This window comes from Thermobia domestica, chromosome 15, assembly GCF_964235325.1.
Source record: "Thermobia domestica chromosome 15, izTheDome1.hap1.1, whole genome shotgun sequence".
Classification (NCBI taxonomy): domain Eukaryota; kingdom Metazoa; phylum Arthropoda; class Insecta; order Zygentoma; family Lepismatidae; genus Thermobia; species Thermobia domestica.
Window position 1 is genome coordinate 38,538,890 of NC_137468.1, and position 21,574 is coordinate 38,560,463.

A 21,574-nucleotide genomic window follows, 5' to 3' on the forward strand; every position below is an offset into this window, starting at 1 on the left:
AGAAAACCAATAAGATGTTAGAAAACTTAAAGAAGGGCTGTCAAGAATATGGAATGAAAATAAATGTTTAAAAGATAAAAGCCATGGTGATTGGAACGAAGGGATCGGTCAAATATAGAAGTAGGAAAGGAGAAAAATAGAATACGTGACTAATTTTTGATACCTGGGTAGTATTATTAGTAATACTATGAAATGTGAACATGAAATAAAAGCAAGGATAGGAATGGCGAAAGAATGCTTTAGAGGGAAGAAAGTACTATTTTGTGAGACCTTGAATAAGGAGTTGAGAAAAAGACTTATAAAGTGCTTTGTGTGGAGTATTGCACTGTATAGGTCAGAAACATGGACATTACGCAAAAATGATGAGAAACGACACGACTGGGAGCTTTCGAAATGTAGGTGTGGAGAAGAATGGTGCGAATTAGCTGGGTCGAACGGAAAACAAATGAGAAGGTGTTAGGATTGGTAGGAGAGGAAAGAACAATGTTAGATATTATTAGGAAGAGGAAGAGAAACTGCTTGGGACATTGGCTAAGAAGGAATTATATCAGGAAGGACGTACTAGAGGGTATGGTCGCAAAAATCGTACGTGAAGACGAAGAGGTTAGCGGAAGACTGTGGAGCAGGAAGCTTCTCACTTGCAGCAAGTGACCATGATTATTATGAAGTAAAATAATTGTCGTTTTAATTGTCATAGCTTATAGTACTTGGGTATACTTCACAAAAGAAAATATTTGTAAATATACCTTCTAATAGATAATACTATTCCAAAATTCTTAAATGATGATTCATTTATTATATCAGCCTGCTGCGTCTACTATCCTCCCTTCCTCAATATCTGATAACCTTCTTATAGCTTCAAACCGTAAAAATTCATCAAAAATAAATAAATAAATAAATAAATAAAAATGCACAAACTTATGATCCAGCATGCGCAAAGAAGCCTCTCTTATTTAACCCAATAAGTATATTAACATTTTATTATTACGAAACGATAGTAGGAAATATATGCATCCTAACACATACGCAATACTCACTTTTTAGGCACCGTGCTAACGTAAGGCATAACAACCTTGTCTACAAAACTTCCAAACCCAAGACGGAAGTTTGATGTAATATTCTGCATGCTCTCAGCCAATAAATTACCAAGCTCCGACAGGTTATCTTTGTCATCCTCCATTGACTTGGAAAGATCCATCAAATAATAGAGATCAACAGGGTAGTCTTCTGCCTGGGCATAGTAGAATTGGAGATCAAACGGCTCATCTAAAGAAATGAACAGAAAGATTTTATATATTAGTATCGATATATATTTCAATTAATCTATATATAATTCACACACCATTCAATTAATCTGTCATTAAAGTTTGTAATTTCTAAATAAATAAGCGCCTAAATTATGGAATTCTGTACCTAAATTATTTTTAAAACTTCAAATCTTTTATTAAAACAACCGGTCTTCATTTAAACCAGCAAACCACAGGTTAAAATTTCTAGGTAACATTTCACTTCTCTGTTTTACACGTTCTTTAAGGCTATTTGCCAAAAAAGTAGGATTTACAGCCGCGGACACACCTTGCGAAGAAACTGTTTTCTTCATAACGCCTGCGGGAAAGATTAAATGTAAGCAAAGAACAGGAAGAACACAACTGATAGATATTTGAATAATAGTAGAAAATATTGTGAATTGAAAGAGGAAACCGAAAATCAAGAAACGTGGAAGAAATATTTTCAGACTCTAACTTACGGGGACAAATAAAATTCTGCCCTATTACTCCTAGGATCTGCTGACGGGTGGAATACATGAGCCTACAAAAGGTTACAGCTGACCACATCTCTTTTATTAAATTAATGTGTAATTAGTGAAGTTCGCTAGTTCTTCCTTAAGTAGCTCCTCAATCTCTCCCGATGCTGGACCAACACACAGAATATTCTATGGCTACACTCGGAATAATCTAGTAACTACATTCGCTACAAATATTCGGCAATACTGGACAAAAAAAATCAATAAATAAAATATTTTAAAATTTTATAAGATTTATTTTAATGTTCTGTGACAAATTTCTCTTCTGAAAGTGAAATTCTGCTGCTTGAAAAGCATTCCTTTTTAAATTTTATTACTATTACTACTCGTGTATAGAGCGTAAATCATTATAATACCTAGCTAACACTAATTTACAATGTAAAAATCCTAAAATATCCTTATTATGGTTTCGGAATCAACCATTTTTTCTTTAACTTCAAGACAGTGATGATGAGCTCCGGTTTCTCATTTCTTTTGTGGATCAAAAGATCCAATATATTTCATCAAAAAATTTTCTTGTACACCTTATATCTGGAGAACATAGTGCAGCCAAACCCAAATTATCACTTAACTCAGTATGATGTGCTTATTCCGTAAAAAATACGAAAACTCGATTTAGGGGCCGTTCTAAAATTTTGTGGCCTCTGATCCAAAAACTAATTATTGGCAGGAATGTAATGGGGCGTATACGGGAATATATGGCGTATACCTACCTAATTTTTTTATAGTCCAGCGTATACTCACCTTAAATTTACGAAAGAATAAGCGTATATTTGGGTGTGTATAGAGAAAGTAGTCTTGGGTATACACTCTACTTTTGAAAACGATCGAACGTATACCTACCAAAAATTCTAGCATTACACCACTGATTACTGGCCAAGATCGCAATATTTCGATCCATTTTTTTGATCATTCCTAAAATTCTTGTTTTATTTATTTATTTATTTATTTACTCAGTTTTCTCCCTTTACCACAGACAACACTAAAATTGGCAACGTTAAGGAGTACAATAGAAGTATTAAAAACATTTAGAAATTTAATGTCTTGTCACTGAACTACATTGTATATTCCCTTGTAAAGACCAAACACAAGTCAAATAACAATAACTTGAAATAGCATATTTTGTACCAACCAAATTCTTTACTTGATTAAAAAAAAAGATTTGATTTGATTTTTCAATTCAGCGTCCTTTTCAGCAGCTAGCTATGTGAGTTATAACTCAAAGCTAGATGATAAATCACACTTGTACCGAACATTACGATAATAATAATAGTATTATATTGTAAATTTTCTTGGGTAGAGCAATTAAATGTACTCGGGATTTAGACTTTCTCTTCACCTTTTTATTATAAAAAGTCTTCTTAGGTACACAATCATAATAAGTGATTCCTAATATATATATTTGGGTAAGATTAAGATAGGAACCCGGTGACCAAGCGTCGTGAGAGGGGTCTAGATTAGGTCTCTATCTCACGGTGACCAGGCGTCGTGAGAAGGAGAATAGGAACCCGGTGACCAAGCGTCGTGAGAGGGGTTTTGGGTGGTTCGATCAACCTGGGTAGATTGATGTTGGTCGAGGCGTGCAGCTCCCTTTTATCCTGTATTGTCGGCTTCTTTCGGTGATCCTCGTCCTTCCAACTGTTGGCGATGGTGGGCGACTCCTCTTCGGGACCATCGTCTGCTTGTTTGTGTTTAATATTAACACGTGTAGTACGCATGGCTATTGCATGGTACTGCGACGTGGGGATCCTTACAATATACTTGGCTCAAAGACTATTACATATTTGCAGCAACACGGATGTAGTTATAAAAATGAAGTTAAGATAGAAGACAAAACTCGATTATGTTATGGGAATAACCCAGGGAACCTGCAACCTTCATCAACTATGCTTCGCTTTAGGCTAGGTCTATAATATATTTTACAAATACTGTATATAGAGAGATTAGTTTAACGCCACACTACTATGCACCATGAATAAGGAAGACAACGATGAGGAGATGGATGATAATGGTGGAATGAAGTGGGAGGAAACGGAAGAACCCACAAAGCCCACTTGACGCAGAGTGGAATCGAACCAGAGAATTTATCCATCTAGCTCCGAGTTAGAAGAATTACATGCGAAGTGAACGTAGTTTTAGAAGAGACTTTAAATTAAATATAGGTAAGGCACCCATATGTAATAGTTTAACCAGGGCAATCCCAGATTTACTTAATCTGTTTTCTAAAACTTGCTCAAAGCTTTAAATCTCCCGGTTTATCTCCAAACGTAAGTTAATATATTATAATTACATAGGCGCATTGGAGGGAAATTCAAAATTAACAAAAAAATTGGCTACTTACCAATGAATCCTCCCTTGAAAAATTTAAAGATTTTGACGTTTCGGAAATCTCAGCTGGTTCCTTCCTCAGTGGCAAGGTAAAAAGGATTAAAACGGAAAAGAGATAAAAGGAGTAAAACCAGGCATACATACCACTATATAAAAGTAACGTACAAAAAAGATCCTGAGATGAAACAGAGCAGAGTGGAAAAAGAATGAACTGAATAAAAAAGAACGTAGTTTTAGGCCACTATTGCCAGATCCAAAGTATGCAGCAAAGGTAGGTACCCAAGTTCGATCAATGTTCCCAGTATCAAGGTTCAATGCAGGTTTGTATTTATGAATAAAGAAAAATTCTTTAATTTCCCGTTGTTGTTTTTTTTTATTTTTATTTTTATTTTTTTTTTTTATTTTGCTGAATCTACTACCTTAACCTGTTTTATATTATGTGAATGTTGTTTTAGATGAAGCGCTAAACCCGACATGCCTTCTTCTTGTGACTTTTTTGATTGTCTAACATGTTCCTTCACACGCGTGTTAATATTACGTTTTTTAAGGAAGGATTCATTGGTACGTAGCCAATTTTTTGTTAATTAAGTAAGTTAATATAATTCGGGCGATATTTAAAAAAATAAATAAGCCTTTTATTAGTCAGGTCCCCAACTTTGTTATTCACTTTTGGTGTTGACTTATTACTTAATTCTGATATTTCAGCAAAAAGCAAGACAACTAAGACTATACTGTACATTTTCATAAGGTGTCTTGGTTTTTTGGTCTGTAAATTTGGAAGTCTTAATCATAGACAGACCCATGCTACATTAATTACCCTGACATGTAATTCTGAAAATATGTTATGGAATGTATTACATCACGTTATTCTTATTTGATTTGTATTTTATCTCAACATGGGAATACACTGTGTAGTTCAGTGACAATGCCTTTTTTATTAAAGTTTTTATCGTCATGTTGCTGATTTTAGTGTTTTGCGTGTAGAAAGAACTAAGAAAGTAATGCTAAAGTTTTTCATTACTGTCTAGCAACTGACTCCAACAGGTTTGTCTGCATATATCATACTAGAAAGACAGTAATTCTTTTAGGAGTCTGAGGGCATACTATAGGTGAATGTTACTTAATCTTCAAAAAAGGTGCTGGATGGAATTTGTGCTGAAGTATCTTATAATACTTACTGACTCTCAATTTTATCGTGACTCTTTGTGGCGAAATTTGTACAGCTTCTTTCCCTTCCCGGGCTTTGGTTAAATTAGCATTGAGCACTCTCTTGAATTCATTATCAGGATTTATAACATAGGCTTCGTCACACAATGTCCTTTCACCAGGCGAGAAGCTCTGTTTGAAACACCGCTTTATACTTGATCCATCTCCAAAATCCTATATTAGAATATAAAAAGAGGAAATATATATCAGAATGCGAACGAGTAACATATAAGATAAAGTACATACTTAGATTGAAAAAGAAAAGATTTTTTTCTCCAACCACTTTGATGACATTACTTGGCCGTCACTATCATGGTTGAAAAGGACAAGAAAATTACATTAAAACTGGCAAATGTCCTCACGTCTGATTGCGGGCTATATTTGGCGTTCCCCTCACCTTCGTTTTGCTCAAAGAATTTATTTGAACTCGTCTCGAATGAAAATCAAATACATAGAATGGGCATCTTAGTAAACTACTTCATCCCCTTTAAAATCCTCTTCTAATGGAGTACTACAAAACACTTAAACCCATGTCTGATTATTTTAAATGAACCTGAAATATGTGTGTATTTATTTTAAATGGAAAGCCTAAATACAAATTTAATTTATCTCAAGCTAAGTAAGCAAGTAAGTAAGGAAGAAAGGAAGGATTGATTGCTTTCTATCTATCTAGATCTATCTATCTATCTATCTATCTATCTATATATATATATATATATATATATATATATATATATATATATATATATATATATATATATATGGTCTAAACATCTATACGTTGGTCTATACTTTTGTCTTGTCTTAGTGTCAGGGATCACCTCCCAAACGTTGTCGGTATTGTTTTGAAACACCCTGTATATATACACAGGGTGAAAGGGAACAAGACCGAAAAACTTCGAGATGTGATTCTACAACTAAAAACAAAGGAAAAAGTTCCAATAAACTTAGGTCCACCGCGGCATCATTTTCAAGCAGCAGCCGAGCGATGTTTCGTCGGCGTTCTTTTAACATGTAAGTGCATCCATATCATTTACCCATATTTAAAAAAATAAAAAAAAAGTATGACGATTACTTTCCTCACAATTTAGACCAATTTTCGTGAAATGTGATGCGTACCTTCTTTGAGGCTTCCCAAGAAGTCTATTGCTAGCATTTTAAAAGCAGTAACGGATAAAAGAGTGATGTCATCATCCTTGCTTTATTAGTGTTCTTTCGCAGAAAATCTAATGAATATCCATGTTCCTTTCTGACTTACCTTTGCGCAGCCTTAGTTCAACATCAACCTGCACATTAAAGAAATTCACAAAATTATCAGTACGTCTCCGATTATTTATTTTATTTTTATTTATTTATTTATTTTTTTGTTCTCGAGTTATGGCACTTTTATGTCGCTGCAACAAATTTTCGGTGGGCTTCAGCTCTAAAAATAACATATTTTTACACCCGTATTGGTATATTATTTTTCCACTTTTTCGTAACAGGAATAAACTAATTTTCTAAATTAGTCGGTGTTGTTTCAAAACATCTTGTATACTTTTGTAGTATATATCATGACTGGGTAATGCATAATGACATGCAACGTTTCGACAAAATAGATACTTTTAAATATCTGGGATCAATATTAACTGTCCAAAACCTTATCAACGAAGAAATTAAATGTCATTCAGTCCAAAATCTGTCCTTGCGAATTCCGTCGAGGAATTTGAAGCTTAAAATATATAAAACGCCTATTGTGCTGTATGGTTGCGAAACATGGTCGCTTACTTTAAAGAAAGAATGTAGACGAAGTATTTGAGAAGAAAATCTTGAGGCGAATATTCGGATCCAAGAGGAACGGGAATGGGAAGCAGTGCAAATTTCATAACGAGAAACTTGCATAATTTATACGGTTTACCTTACATTGTTAGGATCATCACGTCTAGGGAGGTGCACGTGTGCAGGTCATGAGCCAGAAAAGAATGAGGTAGAAACGCTTTCAAAACTTTAACTGGAAATACAAATGGAAAAAGACATTAGGAAGACCTAGGCGTAGATGGGAGGACAAAATAAGAGGAATCTGCAGAAATAAGAATACAAAGTAGAAACTGAATCCAGCTGGGTAAGGATAAATGCCAATGAAGAGCCCCTGATACTGTAAGCCTATATTGTACAGAGCAATAAATAATGTAGGTTATAAGTGACAGGCTTTCAAAAAAACCCGGCGTATACTGAATTTAAGCACGTCATTTTACAGACCAGTACATGGCAAATACAAACGTTTCCCCTTGCTACTGGATACCGCGGCCATCCATGTTTTATAATCTGTCAACAGGAGATGTCAAGGTCATCTGATCATTGCTTTTATATTGGAAGTCCTTTAATGCGTGGCATGTTTTGGCTACTGGTCTTTTTATGACGGGTCCTAGGAGCTGATATCCTCTTTAAATCGCATATGCGAATAATAATTCAGTTTCATCCAGATTAATTGATTTGTAGTCACGTCCTTATCAGCAGTAAGGTTACACAGGGCGAGATCAAAAGTTTAGTGATATTTGAACCACTGTAGTGCGCTCGAAGCTCCTCCACCGGAAACCAAACCCGGGCCTGCTGCACCACAGTCAAGTGCACTAACCATTGTACCAGAAAAGAGGACTTCATTCAGTTCTATTTCGTTGAAAACAAAGCATTATTAAAATAAAAGAGCGTCTCCGAAGGTTGGCATTTTATCCAGGTTGTGTCATTATTATCTGATTTTCCCTATGTTTTACCTAAAACACGTGCTAACAAAGAACATGTAAGTTTGTAACTTATAATATATATTACTAGACTCTTACACATTCGAAATTCTTATAATACTTCTTTGTTTTCACATTATTTGAGTTGAGTATAAAAGGGTGTCAATCAACAGTAAATGGCACCATTTTACCTTATTCTTTCAAAGTATTTTCACAGAAGCAACAATAGTTACAATAATTCATTTAAATTCAAAAGATTCATGTTCAGTATTTTGCCCAAAGACAAACCGAATCAATGCTTAGTAGATAATCCCAAAAATCATTTTTAATTATTTATTTATTTATTTTTTTTTTTTTTTTGAGAAAATTTCTTTAATAAAAATGTTAGATATCCACTAATTGTTGATTTAATTTATCTTTGGACAAATCGACATTCATTTCTTAAATTGAACTATGGATATATCTATATATATACTGATTGTGAACTCAATTTATCTGTAGGCGAAGTTTCAACATTCATTTCTAGAATTTGAATAATCGGTTACTCTCTGATTATGGATTGAACTTTTCTTTGGGTAAAAATAATTTATCTCTTGAATTTGAACGATATCTGATTTATTGATGCAATTTACTCATGGATAAAGTTAGGGCATCTAGCTAATTTGAGTGAATTATTGTGAACTCACAAATTGTTGAAGAAAAAAGAAAGACAGACAATACTGTGGTGATTGGAGGTTTTACACTCACCTTCGACAGCTGCTCATCTATTTTCTAATAAATATTAATGGAGATTAAACTCTTCTGAATGATAAAAATATCCATTAAAAGTAATACTCAACACTTTTAGCTATTACAAGAAGGCATACTTTTTACTTACAGGCTGTGCACACCACGCACAAGTCGGCGTCTGAATACATTCATGACATGTTATTTTTGTGACACATGGGTTCTGGCTAAGTTTCTCTGCTACCTGTGAAGTCACTACGTAGAAAAGTGCACATAAGTGCAACCACAACCATGTCTTCAGCTGCATTTTTCTGAAAAAAGAAGAAAAACTTAGTTTAAAAAAAGAAAAGAAAAGAAAAGAAAGAAAGAAAGAAAACTATCCAGTTCTCCAATTAGCTTCAAGGAAATGAAGGATATGATTTAATTATGCTCAATAACCTTAATTTCAAACATATATATGTTGCATTTTTTTGTTAAAGAAAAAGGAAACATCTATCAGACTGGTACGATTGAAACACTAACACTGTGTACTACAAAAATAAGTAATGCTTTAAGGGTGCTGCGCCGATAAGTTTTTACTTCTTTCCCTAGTAACGTCGACTTATCTTTTTGAAGTATGTATGTTACCACGAAACAGGGAATTTTGGGCATTTATTTATTAATTTCTTCTAGGACGTAATGCATAAGTTGGCTATATGAGTTTCTTAATATATGACAAATCACTTGAAATTATATGTTCATAGCTAACGAAAAAACATCAAACAGTGTTAAGGATGGCCATAGTTAAATTTTGCCTTCTTTTGGAACTACATGCTCACAACATCCATGGGCAAAATACCTTTGAGACGTATTATTTTGTATGGATGGAGATTTTAATCATCGTCTTTTGCAGTGGTGATTTAAGAACAGAGCGTGAGAAGTACTACTGGGAAAATACTGAATCCACATTAAGCATGAATGAACATATGGTATATACTGGTAGTGGGAATTTTGTAGCTTCGGGAAGAATTATCAAGGGCCAGTACTTAAAATCATTACTGGTCTTTCGCGCGGTATCATTACTGGTCTTTCAAGATTATTTTATTTATTTTTTTTACAAGAATTTTATTTACTTATTATTATCATCATCACTATTAAGTGATGATTTGGGAAAGTTAACTTATATATGACGACTAAACATTTCACATGACACCTTCTTGCTACATTTTCACTTAAGTTTCTATTGTGGTCAATGAAAACAGTGTTACTGTTTGGGATTGTGACTCAAAAGAATGGCAAAAAGCGTGGACGCGACATTGTTTATGTAATATCGATGAAAAAAAAAAAAAAAAAATAGCTGCACGTGCACTTTCCCGTAATGGCATCTCTCTTAGAGAAAACGCGAAGATATGGGGATATTTTGGATTATCATTTAGATATAATTTAAATAAAACGGTGAGAAGTTGCTTGTGCAAGATGATATTGCTCATCTTCACAGAGCACCTTTCATTGACCAGAACATCATACTCGAAGAATGTGCCCAGCCGATTCCAGGCTCTTAATCCTTCTGAGATTATGTAAGCAACTCTGACTGGACGCATGTTTGGCCTTATCCCTCCTCCATAAAGCTTATAAAATCTTAAAATGAATCTCACCATGTCAGTCAATAATGAATTCAGACAAGAATAAAACTTATTATAAGCAATCTCTCAAATGCTATGTATCTTGTGTTAAGAGGCGTATATTGGTGTCTAGGTGACCATATTCCCTTTTAATGTGAGTACTTGTGTATATATATGGTGTATAAATAATGAGACTGGTAATACTGGGCACGAACCGGCAATTCTAAGTGAGGTGGGACTTGGGAGATGACGTGGATAAACATGTCATACACCATCAATGTAAGTGGGAAATCGCTAGCGTCAAGTTGGTTGTTCGTAGCGATTGTTTTAGTGAAGTAGATTTTGCTTGTGCGTTCTGACAATGAGTGACATAGATATCGAGCAATGGTATGCAATCAAATTTTGCTTCAGATTAGAACATAATGGAATGGAAACATTGCAAAACTTTGCTAAGCCTACAGAGATGGTGTTTTGCCAAGAGCCCAGGTGTTTCGCTGGAGGAAGAGTCAACTGAAGATGCGCCTCACAAAGGAAGGCCTTTGGTTCCAACAACTGATGCAAATGTCGAAAGAGCCCGAGAGCTTGTGCGTTCCGATCTCGGTTGACAGTCAGATGATCGAGGCAGATTTGAATTTGACACCACCGTTCATCAGCTGCTGCCCATTGAATCGGGGATGCGAAAAGTCTGTACCAAACTAATTCTGAGAATTTTCCCAAAGCTCGACGAGGCGATTCATTTCCATATGCTATAAAATGTTGAAGTGCAAGTGGTGTCTTTGTCGTCAATTTTATGATTAATCTCCAGTAATATGTGTCTAGTCCATAGTTGATTGGTATGTGTTACCGAAAACCAAAGAAACACCTAAAGGAAAACTTATATTATTGTTTTCTTGGAGCAATAGCTCGATTTGGAAACAAATTATGATCACAGATACATCGCACTATCCGATGCATTTTTTTTTACTACATCGCAATTCTATGAATTTTGTTAAGCTAATTGCGATGCGATGCGATGCGATACAGCTTGAAAGAAATTTTTAAAAAAGCTTATACAGGGTGTTACAATAATGTCACAATATTTTGGGACCAGATTCCTCACATCAAAATAAGAAAAAAAGTTCATATGGACCAGTGCTCAAAAGTGGATAATTTCGGAGTTATAGGGTGCCGAAAGTGTGAAACAAGTGAACTTTTAAAGTTCATAGCTCCACTACTATGAAACCTATCGTAGTCGGGTCAAGACATCACTGAGGAACTAGTATGTGAACTATCCAAATATCAATGTTTAAAAAATGCTTTAATACTTGCACACCAATTTTTAGAAAATGAAATCTGTTTTACGTCCCACGGTTATGCCGGTGAAACTAAAGGAGACGGTAATGATGAGAGATTAGTGAAATGCCCGAGAAAACCCACGAGCACGGTGTTTGTCCACCACAAAGTCCACACGGCGCGAGCTGGGATCGAACCAGGGACCCCAGGCACCGGAGGTGAACACTCTACCAACTAAGCCACCGCGCCCCCCACCAATTTTTAGAAAGATAGGTGGAGAGCAATGAAGTACTCCCAAACAGCCTCTCTAAAAAATGACTGTGCAAGTACCAGAGGTTGTGAAAGATGGATATTTGGATAGTTCACATACTAAAGTCTGTTCCAGGCAACCTGATAGGAAACTCCTCTACCTCCCATCACTTACCACTGCAGGAGAAAGTAAGTCGTTGACCTCCACAGGGAGGGAAATTTTTCTAATAAACAGAATCGCGTAAACTCCAAATTCGTACGTCAATTCGTTCGCATCTAATGTTGAGAAAGCACTGCCGTTCCTTTTAGCTTTCAACACCGAGTAACAAATAATTACTGTTTTTAAGTTTTGTCTTGTAAAAAAGTATTGCATATTATATATGTGTTAAAGGTTACTCTACTTTAAAACATTTTATTGTATTTTCAAATATCGAAAACATTAATATCAATAACAACTCAATCTGCCCAATTTTGTATGAATGTGAAAGTTGATCCATAACACTAATACAAGAACGGGAACTGCATGGTTTCGGAAATAAAATGTTGATAAAAATATTTGGAACGAAAGAGGAAAACATTCACGTGAATTAAAACGCTATATACGCTTTTATTTCACAACAACTACAGGTCACCGAGTACTACAGAAATAATAAAATTAATGCGTATAAGATAAGCATAACACATTGCTTGTATGGGAAATACGCACCAAGTCATTAAGTCCTCTTCAAAAAGCATAGGAGGAGACTATTAGCTGGGCGAAAGAGAAGGCTTCCGAACAATGTAAAGCAGTATCTTTGAAGGTTGTTCATAACAAACATGGTACATTAACTTTTCGCAGGTTAAAATCCAATGGAAATGTTTGTTTCTGCTACGATGAGTCTTTGAACTCTTTAAGCTAAAGCGTTCGTTACTTTCGTATAATTGAATAGACTCGTATTAATCGTCACTCTTCCTTTCTTATACAATATATAATTCCAGTGTTTCTTTCAGAAAAACACTTACGGGTTGGCACACTGAGTAGTCAGAGCGGCATTTCTGGAATTACTCTATTTATCACTATATTATAGACGTATTATTCTGGTTTCTTCCGGGGTGCACTGCCCCCCAAAAACATGTCTGGAAGAAACACTGCTCAACTCTTATTACAACATTAGACTATCCTGCACGCATGGGACCGCGGTGGCTCAGTGGTAGAGCATGTGGTTCATGTGGTCCCTGGTTCGATCCCAGCTCGCGCTAAGTGAACTCTGGGGTGGGCAAAAACCGCGTGCTTGGTTTTCCTCGGGGTCTCCCATTTCCTCCCACTTTCTTCATTCCACCCTTTCATTTCTCATGATCACCGTCTCCTTTAGCCTAGCCGACATCATAGGACGTAAAACTCAAAGATTTCATTTCATTTTATATTCTGCACCCCATAACTGTGTCTCTCTCTCTTGCAAGTTAATTACTGTAAATAATTATTCCCATTAATGGAGACCGATATTTCTAAGACAATGAAAAGTCATTTCCCCCTCTTCTGCAAGAGAAGCTCAGCAAACAAAATTATTATTGAAACACTATTATCAGTATGTAGGCCTATATATATAGCGTAAAACTTGTAAAGATTTCATTTTTGGTTTTTGATTTTATATTATGAAATTATTGTATTAATAAGTAAATATCCATTAAATTACCAACCCTGCCATCACTTGCCAGTCCAACATTATGTTACAAGGCCGACTGCCAAGAAGAAGGAAAATAAACAATACAACTGTTCAATAAAATTTTCATTATAATAACACCTGTTACTTACCTCACTAATACAGGCAAATGTAATTAAGTATTTTAAAATACGTAGTGTTATTATGAAAGCTGTAATTTATTATTTAGACATGTTTAGATACATTCTATACTTCCGTGTGCGGAGGCTGATAGTGGAAGACGGGACACCAACATTTACCTGTACTTGAGCGTGATGGGAGGAAAAACTTCTTTTTCCTATCAGGTTACGTGAAACAGATTATAGTTCTCAGTGACGTCTTGACCAAACTACGATCGGTCCTATAATGGAACTATGGACCTTTCAAGTTTATTTTTTCACGTTTTCGGCACCCTATAACTGCGAAACTATACACTTCCGATCACAGAACCATATGAACTTTTTCTCTTATTTTGTTGTGAAGAATCAATTCCCAAAATATTGTGAAATTTTTGTAACACCCTATATCCATATATCCATCCCAAGTTTAACTTCATTTGATGATTTTCTTAAATGTGTGGCACACAAGAAATGTCATGTAATTACAAGGAACATGTACACCAGCATTTTTATTCTACTGTCCATGTTTGAGTTGGGTTGATTTTAGTTTAGCGTCCCTTTCAGCAGCTGAGGCTATATGAGACGTGGACCTACTGATTAACGAGGAATCCCAACCACATGAGCTCCCGCCGCGAATCTTACCCGGGTCTCCCACGTCAAAGGCGCGTACGCTAACCGCTTAGCCATGAGGGAACTCAAGCCCATGTTCAATTTCGCTCTTATTCCGTGACGCATAGTGTATCTTCAATTTGCGTATCCACAGAACCATCGAGTACGCCACACTATCAACGTTACCAAAAGCTGCATCGCTATGCACAAGACACTGTCACACGAAAATTGCGAATTCATAACTAAAATGCTTTTCTTCATGAATTTACATTGTCGCGTTCTGCGAATAGCACAAAAGTACTGCTAACGAGAACAGTATACGTCAACAGGATGGGAAATTCTACGACAGAGATACAATTTTGGATATACATACATATATACAGAAACGTCAATGTGAAAAAAAAGAAAGAAAAAAGTCAAAAAACGCATACATAATAAACGTACTCATTCGTCTCTTTTTAAATATCTTAATGTCACATAGAACTTAAGTATTTTAATACTTCAATTTTAAATAAGAATTTCAAATGCTGGAAAATTAAATATTTAAGTATTATGTCGGCTAGGCTAAAAGAGACTGTTATGATGAAAAGTGAATAAATTGGTGGAATCAATACAATGCAAGGAAACGGGAGAACTCGAAGAAAACCCACACGCACATGGTGTTTGTCCCCATAAGGCCAACTTGCTGCAAGCTAGGATCGAACCAGGGGCCCCATGCACCAGAGGTGAACGCTCTACCAGAGCCACTGCAGCCCTTCAAACGCTGGAAGATTTCCACTTATTTCATATGATTTATAGGGACGATTCTAGGGATTTTCTACGAGTGATAGGGTGGCCAGGTTTCATTAACTTGCCTGCACTTTGACGATAATGCGAATATACGGAACAAAATTATCCTAAAAACTGTAATATCTGACGTAATCTATGTTAAGCACTACGTCTACTATCAACCAACTTAGATATCAAAAAATACTTATTATGCATTTGGATCATTCCACGAAAAAGATGATAAAATATACTATGGTGTTTTCTTATTCAATTTTACATGTTAGGATGCAAATCACAGAGAAAACTGTTTATTTTTTTTTTTTAATCTTCGATACCTTTTTATCCAACAGTAATTTAAAATAATTTCCACTATTCAAAAATTCCTCTTATTATTGATTTTCAAATAATCAATGGGAAATGTATTCATGTCATCAAAAGAAGGCAAAATTATACTGCCTGTGTTCAATTTTAATCTCTGGCAGTATGGGATTTCCCTTACGGGAAAGGGAACTACATGGAAATACGCATGAACTCATTTCGTTTGCCCAAACCTTAATGTGATGAACCTATTTTCCCGCAGTCGAAACGTCTATTTTTAAACATTGGCAAGACTCGTTTACGGCTGGCTCCGTAGCACACACACACCACCTTTCGAGAGCAAACTTCCGCGATTTTACATACATATTATATATATATATATATATATATATATATATACTAGCAGCGTTCACCCCGCTTCGCTGCGGTCACCCCGGAACGCAATAAACTTTGTTACTTAGATAATTTTTACTTTTTCGCTTTCAAATTGCAGTAAATGTTAACATTATATCGCCTGTCATTTATGTTAACCCGCCGAGTGACACGGTCATGCGGGTTGCATATAAATACGTTTATTTTTATACCTATGATGAACTAACAAAGGATTTGTACGTTATGGACACTTGAATGGTCAATTATCTCAAGACACTGGTAATTAAAAATTAAAGTGATATGATAAAAACCATCTAGGGTCCAAATCCTAATAACCCCCCAAAAATGAAAGAAATTGGTTCAGCCGTATTAGCGTGATGAGCTAACAAAGGATTTGTGCGTTCTCTTTTATATAATAGATATATATATATATGAGAGAGAGAGAGAGTAAAATCTGACTTTAGTAGAATCGAATGGGACTTATAAAAGTTTCCGATCAAGTACGTGTCTGCTTAACGAAAGCAGATCTTCGCTAAATAAATAAAGCGTTTTACATCAACATGATGGACATGCTGATATAAAATAAAATGCTTTACGTACGTTATTCGTTGACAGTATTTATTTCTATTACGAATACATGCGAAACTTACAAGAGGGGATTCTGTATGCCTACGCTCATTTCCTTTTATTTTTCCAATCGTCAAGGTTTTCTGTAGCCTCTCCTAATTTTGGCTTCCTAATATTTGATCTGTTGTGCGTACTGTATCGAGCTTTTTGTTCCACGATCTGGACCAATTAGGGAATGAGTTACTGGCATTTGAAAATAGCTCTGCGAAAATTGCACTTCCATCAAAACGTCGCGTGATTAGAGAAAATAAGCAGTGGCGAACCTAGAAGATAAATACTGAGGGGGGGGGGGCAGACTATAATAATTATATTATGAGTTTGCTTTAAAGTTTCACAAATATAGACCTACAAGTAATAGCACAAATCATTTTTGTCACTCAAAAAACTGGGGGACCTAGAATCCCCGGGCTAGATGCACCACTGAAAATAAGGAGCAGACACGAAAAATGTATGGGGTTGGTAAGAGCGACAGTGGTGACAAATAGCATCGGTAGCATTATTGATAGTTTTGCAGGTAACGCTACTAGTGGATTAACGACTACTGATACATTGCGGACATTTCTTGCTTTTTATTGCATTCTCGTACATTGTCTCATTTCCTTCTTTGTTTTTTTCCTTCATTGTCCTGCGTCCAATCGTAAAAAGCGTGCTTTTACGTTATATATCAGTAGTTAAAAATGACTGCGTTCAGCTGTTTGAATTATGCAGACTAAGCCTACCTAGACGGCAGAGACAACGAATTCAAAGTTAATTTCTTTTGTGTGCATGATTGTAGCTTTTAAGATGAAGCTATGAAATCTTCACCTTTCTTTCAAAAAAATCTCCAACATTCGAACCCCAATGATTTTAGCAAATTTAACCTCAAAAATTTTATTATTATAATTATTTGAAAGGAAATATATCATCATACTTGAGTGAAATTTTATGCACCCAACGTGAATAGTAAACGTGAGTTCAGAAAGAAATTGTAATAACAGAAAAGTCGAGTAATATCGTTTCCAAGGCTGCGCGAAAGAAGACATTATCGTCTTCTAGGAATGTATCGCCTTTACTCTATTATATAGGCCTATACAAAATGTCTTCAGGAGACCCTTCATGACGCGGAAATTGTTGTGCGGGCAACGGAAACCATATTAAGCCTTTTAACGAAAAGGAAAATTCCAAGTTCCTGAATGCAGCTTTTAGAGAACTTTTCAACATCCTGTGGGAAGCGAGGTGTACGTACATTATTCGGTTTGCAAGAAGGTCTTCGTTGTTATCGCACTTACACAGTCGACCTAGCTCATGTCTTTGACGTGGGAGACCCGGGTTCGATTTACAGCAGAAGCAAATGCGGTTCAGATTCCACGTTAATCAGTAGATCCACGTCTCATATAGTCTCGCTGCTGAGAGGGACGTTAAACTCAAAATCATCATCTCGACCAAGCTCATTCAGCCATGTAAGACACTTCTATGTGGTTTACTGACAACAGAAGCAAGCAAACTTTAACATCACGGAGCATAGAACTGACTGGCTTAATGGATTATTCGGCTTAATTGAAATCATTTATCATTCCTTTTATTAACAAGTGTACAGGTGTACCATCAGTAGGTGGCAGTACCTGTCCCTTATCTTTCTTATATATTTTGTAGGAATTTAGCATATTCAAGATTCAATCAAATCCAAGAGATAAATTTCTCCTTTGTTCAAAGACAAATTGAATATGGAATCAGGGGATAATCCGCACAATTTTTCGATATTTTGTTTCTTTTGTTGGTGAGAGACTTAATTCTACTTCTCAGAAACATAATCCCAATAATAAAACTTCCACAATGGAAGTAGTAAAATATCGAAAAACTGTACGGATTACTCTGATTTCATATGCAACTTCTCTTTGGACAATGAATACCTACAGTATCTCTTGGATTTGATTGAATTATCTTAAATATTGTCAATCCCTACAAAATACATAGGAAATATATGAGACAGGTGCTGTTATCTACTGCTGATAGTCGGACCTTTACCCTTACCTTAATGAAATAGAATATTGAATGATTTCCCTCCGTCGGCAAACATATGCGTTACTGAATATATTCTTCTCTATTTGTGAAAATGAGATAATACACAGACAAGACAATTAAACCAATTAAACATTGTGTTTCTTAGATCAATTTATTTTGCAACATGTTACTACTGTAAATTGCTACAATGCAGGCAGGCAGGTTGCAAAAGATGTACTGAAACCTTATTTTCGCCGAACGGTATTTAGGATGACTAAGAGTAGCATCATTGCTTCTTGGTGTAGAGTGACGAAAGCTTTTTTCCCTGCCTTATCTCGCTGGCGGCTAGCCAGCAGTTACTGACACTCAGTGACGTCACAGACGCTGCCCAGCAAGGAAATAGAAATGACTAAAACTTTTCTTACTACTATAGTTTCAAGCTATTGACAGTAATCAAACTTTTCTGAAAGTAACTATATAAAGCTATATATGTTTGCAGTTATAGCGAAGGAGATTTCACATTTCCTCACGTTAATCATGTGCTTATGATCTCAATCTGTATACTTACTAATTTCCTTTCATTTTCAAAGATGATTCACCGGACGTGTTAGTAAACACAGACTAGCGTCACGTCCTTTATCTGTATCATTCTTCAAATACTTTTAAGAACTACAGAATTTCTCGCTTTAAAAGCTTGCATTATGAGCTGGCTTAGCCAAACATGGGGAACAGGCTTTGAAATGTCGAATTCTTATCGGGAAACCTATTCGATAGGTCCTAAGGTAGACTTTTAAGTTAAGAGGCCAACAGTATAAAGCAGTATCTTACGAAAATCGGAAAAAAGCCACCCTGACTAAATTAGCTAAATAAGACAAAAATGTCTAATTACGACCTCTTGTTTCGGTGGTGATAAACCTAGCGTGACCATACGTTCCGATTAATTGGTTCTATCCCATTTTGAGAACGCAAAATATCGTCCTCTTTTTTTCTCTTACGAAATACACACTTTATTCCGACATTTCTTTGATTACACCACCTAATAATTATATGCGTTTCGCTCGCCTGTTTCAATTTTAGGAAGTGTAGGTGTAATGACTTTCATAATTAGTAAACCTGACTTACTGAATGCAACAGGGACTTGAAGCAAATATGATTGAAGTACTTTACGTATTTATATATAATTAATTTTCCTTTCCAGGAACATAGTTTAGCCAAAATATATATAAAAAAATGTTTAAAAAGGAAATATTACTGATATTGTACATTCGAAGACAGAACATAATAATACTAAAATAGTAACGCCCGCCTTGGAGTCCCCTTCGGCATGGAGTTCACAGCATTTCTATTAATTACAAAATAATGTTAGATGGGTTAGTAGCCCTTTGAAACTAGCCACTGTTATTCAGAACCTTTACGAAAATATAAGCAAGTTTCAAGATATCTATTCCTTACAACTGTAACCTGAGGAAGAGAGAAGGCCACACACAATGTAGCGTAATGTAAAGAAAACTTTTTTTTTTTTTTTTTTTTTTTTTTTTTTTTTTACTACCAAGGCTGGATTAGGCCATCTGGAGGCCCGGGTAGTGTTGTAAAAAAACGGTTTTTTTTCTGTGAAGTTTTTTTTCAATAAAAAACGTCGTTCTTTTTCATGTTTTTTTTCAAATGTCTGTTTTTTTTCTGGCAGCTATTATTTATTGATGTATGTTGAAGATTATTGAAATAATCAATAGAACTTGAGTCGAAGCCCTCGTAACTTACAAATCGTTTGTTTCCTTGTACATATACGAGCAAAATCGTGTGATTATTCCTTTCGGACCCAGATCATTTTTGGCGTTTTCCTACTTTGTCAGTTAGTGACGTATTCCTCAAAAACCATTTACCCTATTGATATAGTTAAGACGTTGTTTCTTTAGAAAAGGAATGTGGCTATTTTTTGGTGTACGTTACATTGCAGTGTTGCGAGCGGGTGGGAAATTACTGAGGGAAATGTAGGGGTGAAAATTTACAAAAAATCCCTAACCGAAATTCAAGATTTTTTGTATCTAGCACCACTGTTGCCATATGGGTCTAGGTCACCTAAAAAGATTCTTTGGTGCGTTGACAAGATAGATTGAAAACCTGAAGTCGCTGGCTTCCATTCAAAGAGAGAAAGAAAAAAAATCTCTTTCCATACGCATGAAATTTTGACACTTTTTACGCCTCAAAAGCAAAAACCAACAGATATGCCGACGCTACAGCTTCTCTAATTATCCTATTGAAACTTTTTATGGTGTGTTCTGTAGGATAAAGAGAAGGCTTTCAGGTAGTGGTACATTTGTTCCAACGTAGCGAGCAAGAGGGAAATAATAGAGGGGAAAGGGAAATTTGCCGAACTTTTCACTTAAAATCGGGAATTAATTGTTTTGGCTGGAAACATTGCCATAAAACATACGTAAACTATCTGATTGTAAACCTTGGTACCCTAAGAATGTATCCTACAAGTATCATTGCGACATCTAACAAAGTAAACATGAAATTTTTAAAAAAAATCTCATTCTAACTCACAAATGCACAATTTTCTTACCATTTACAGAACATGGTTTATTATAAGCCACAACTGTACTTCCCCTAATTATTCTACCGAAACTTTTTATGGTGCGCTGTGTCGGCTAAGGACGAGGCTTTCAGACAGTGGTACGTTTGTTCGAATGTAGCCAACAAGAGGGAAATAATAGAGACAAAAAGGTAATTTTTCCAAAATTTCCTCCTAAAATCGGAAATTAAAATTTTCTGTAGCTGGCAACAGTGCTAGCAGACACACACAAACTATCTTAAAAGAAGTTTTGGTATCCCTATTATATACCCTACAAGTATTGTGACGATATCTAATAAAGTAAGCAGATCATTAAAAAATATTTCAGTCTACGTAAAAAAATCAATTATCTTTCCACTTAGAGAACAAGGTCTACTGTAAACCTCAACTGTACTTCCCCTAACTATCGTATCGAAACTTTCTATAGTGCGTTGTGAAGGGCAAAGACAAGACTTTCAGATACTGGTACTTTTGTTCCTATGTAGTCAACAAGAGGGATATAATAGACAAAACACGTAATTTTCCCCTAACATCTTGAATTAAAATTTTCCGTAGCTGGCAACACTGCTACCAGACAGACGAAAACTATCTTAAAATAATCACTGGTACATTACTAATATATCCTAC

The 21,574-nt window shown here is 35.5% G+C and overlaps 1 protein-coding gene across 2 annotated transcripts in view; it reads right to left on the reverse strand.

The window, feature by feature from the left end:
- mys (position-specific antigen beta subunit myospheroid) overlaps positions 1 to 21,574 on the reverse strand; it is a 110,247-nt gene that overhangs the window by 54,603 nt on the left and 34,070 nt on the right. For both annotated transcript variants that reach the window (XM_081739607.1, XM_081739606.1), the window contains exons 2-4: positions 8,933 to 9,092; positions 5,311 to 5,512; positions 1,038 to 1,266 (exon numbers count right to left, since the gene is read on the reverse strand). In XM_081739607.1, coding sequence (XP_081595733.1) covers positions 1,038 to 1,266; positions 5,311 to 5,512; positions 8,933 to 9,088 — 587 coding nt within the window. In that variant the 5' untranslated portion in view covers positions 9,089 to 9,092. The remainder of the gene's footprint in view (positions 1 to 1,037; positions 1,267 to 5,310; positions 5,513 to 8,932; positions 9,093 to 21,574) is intronic.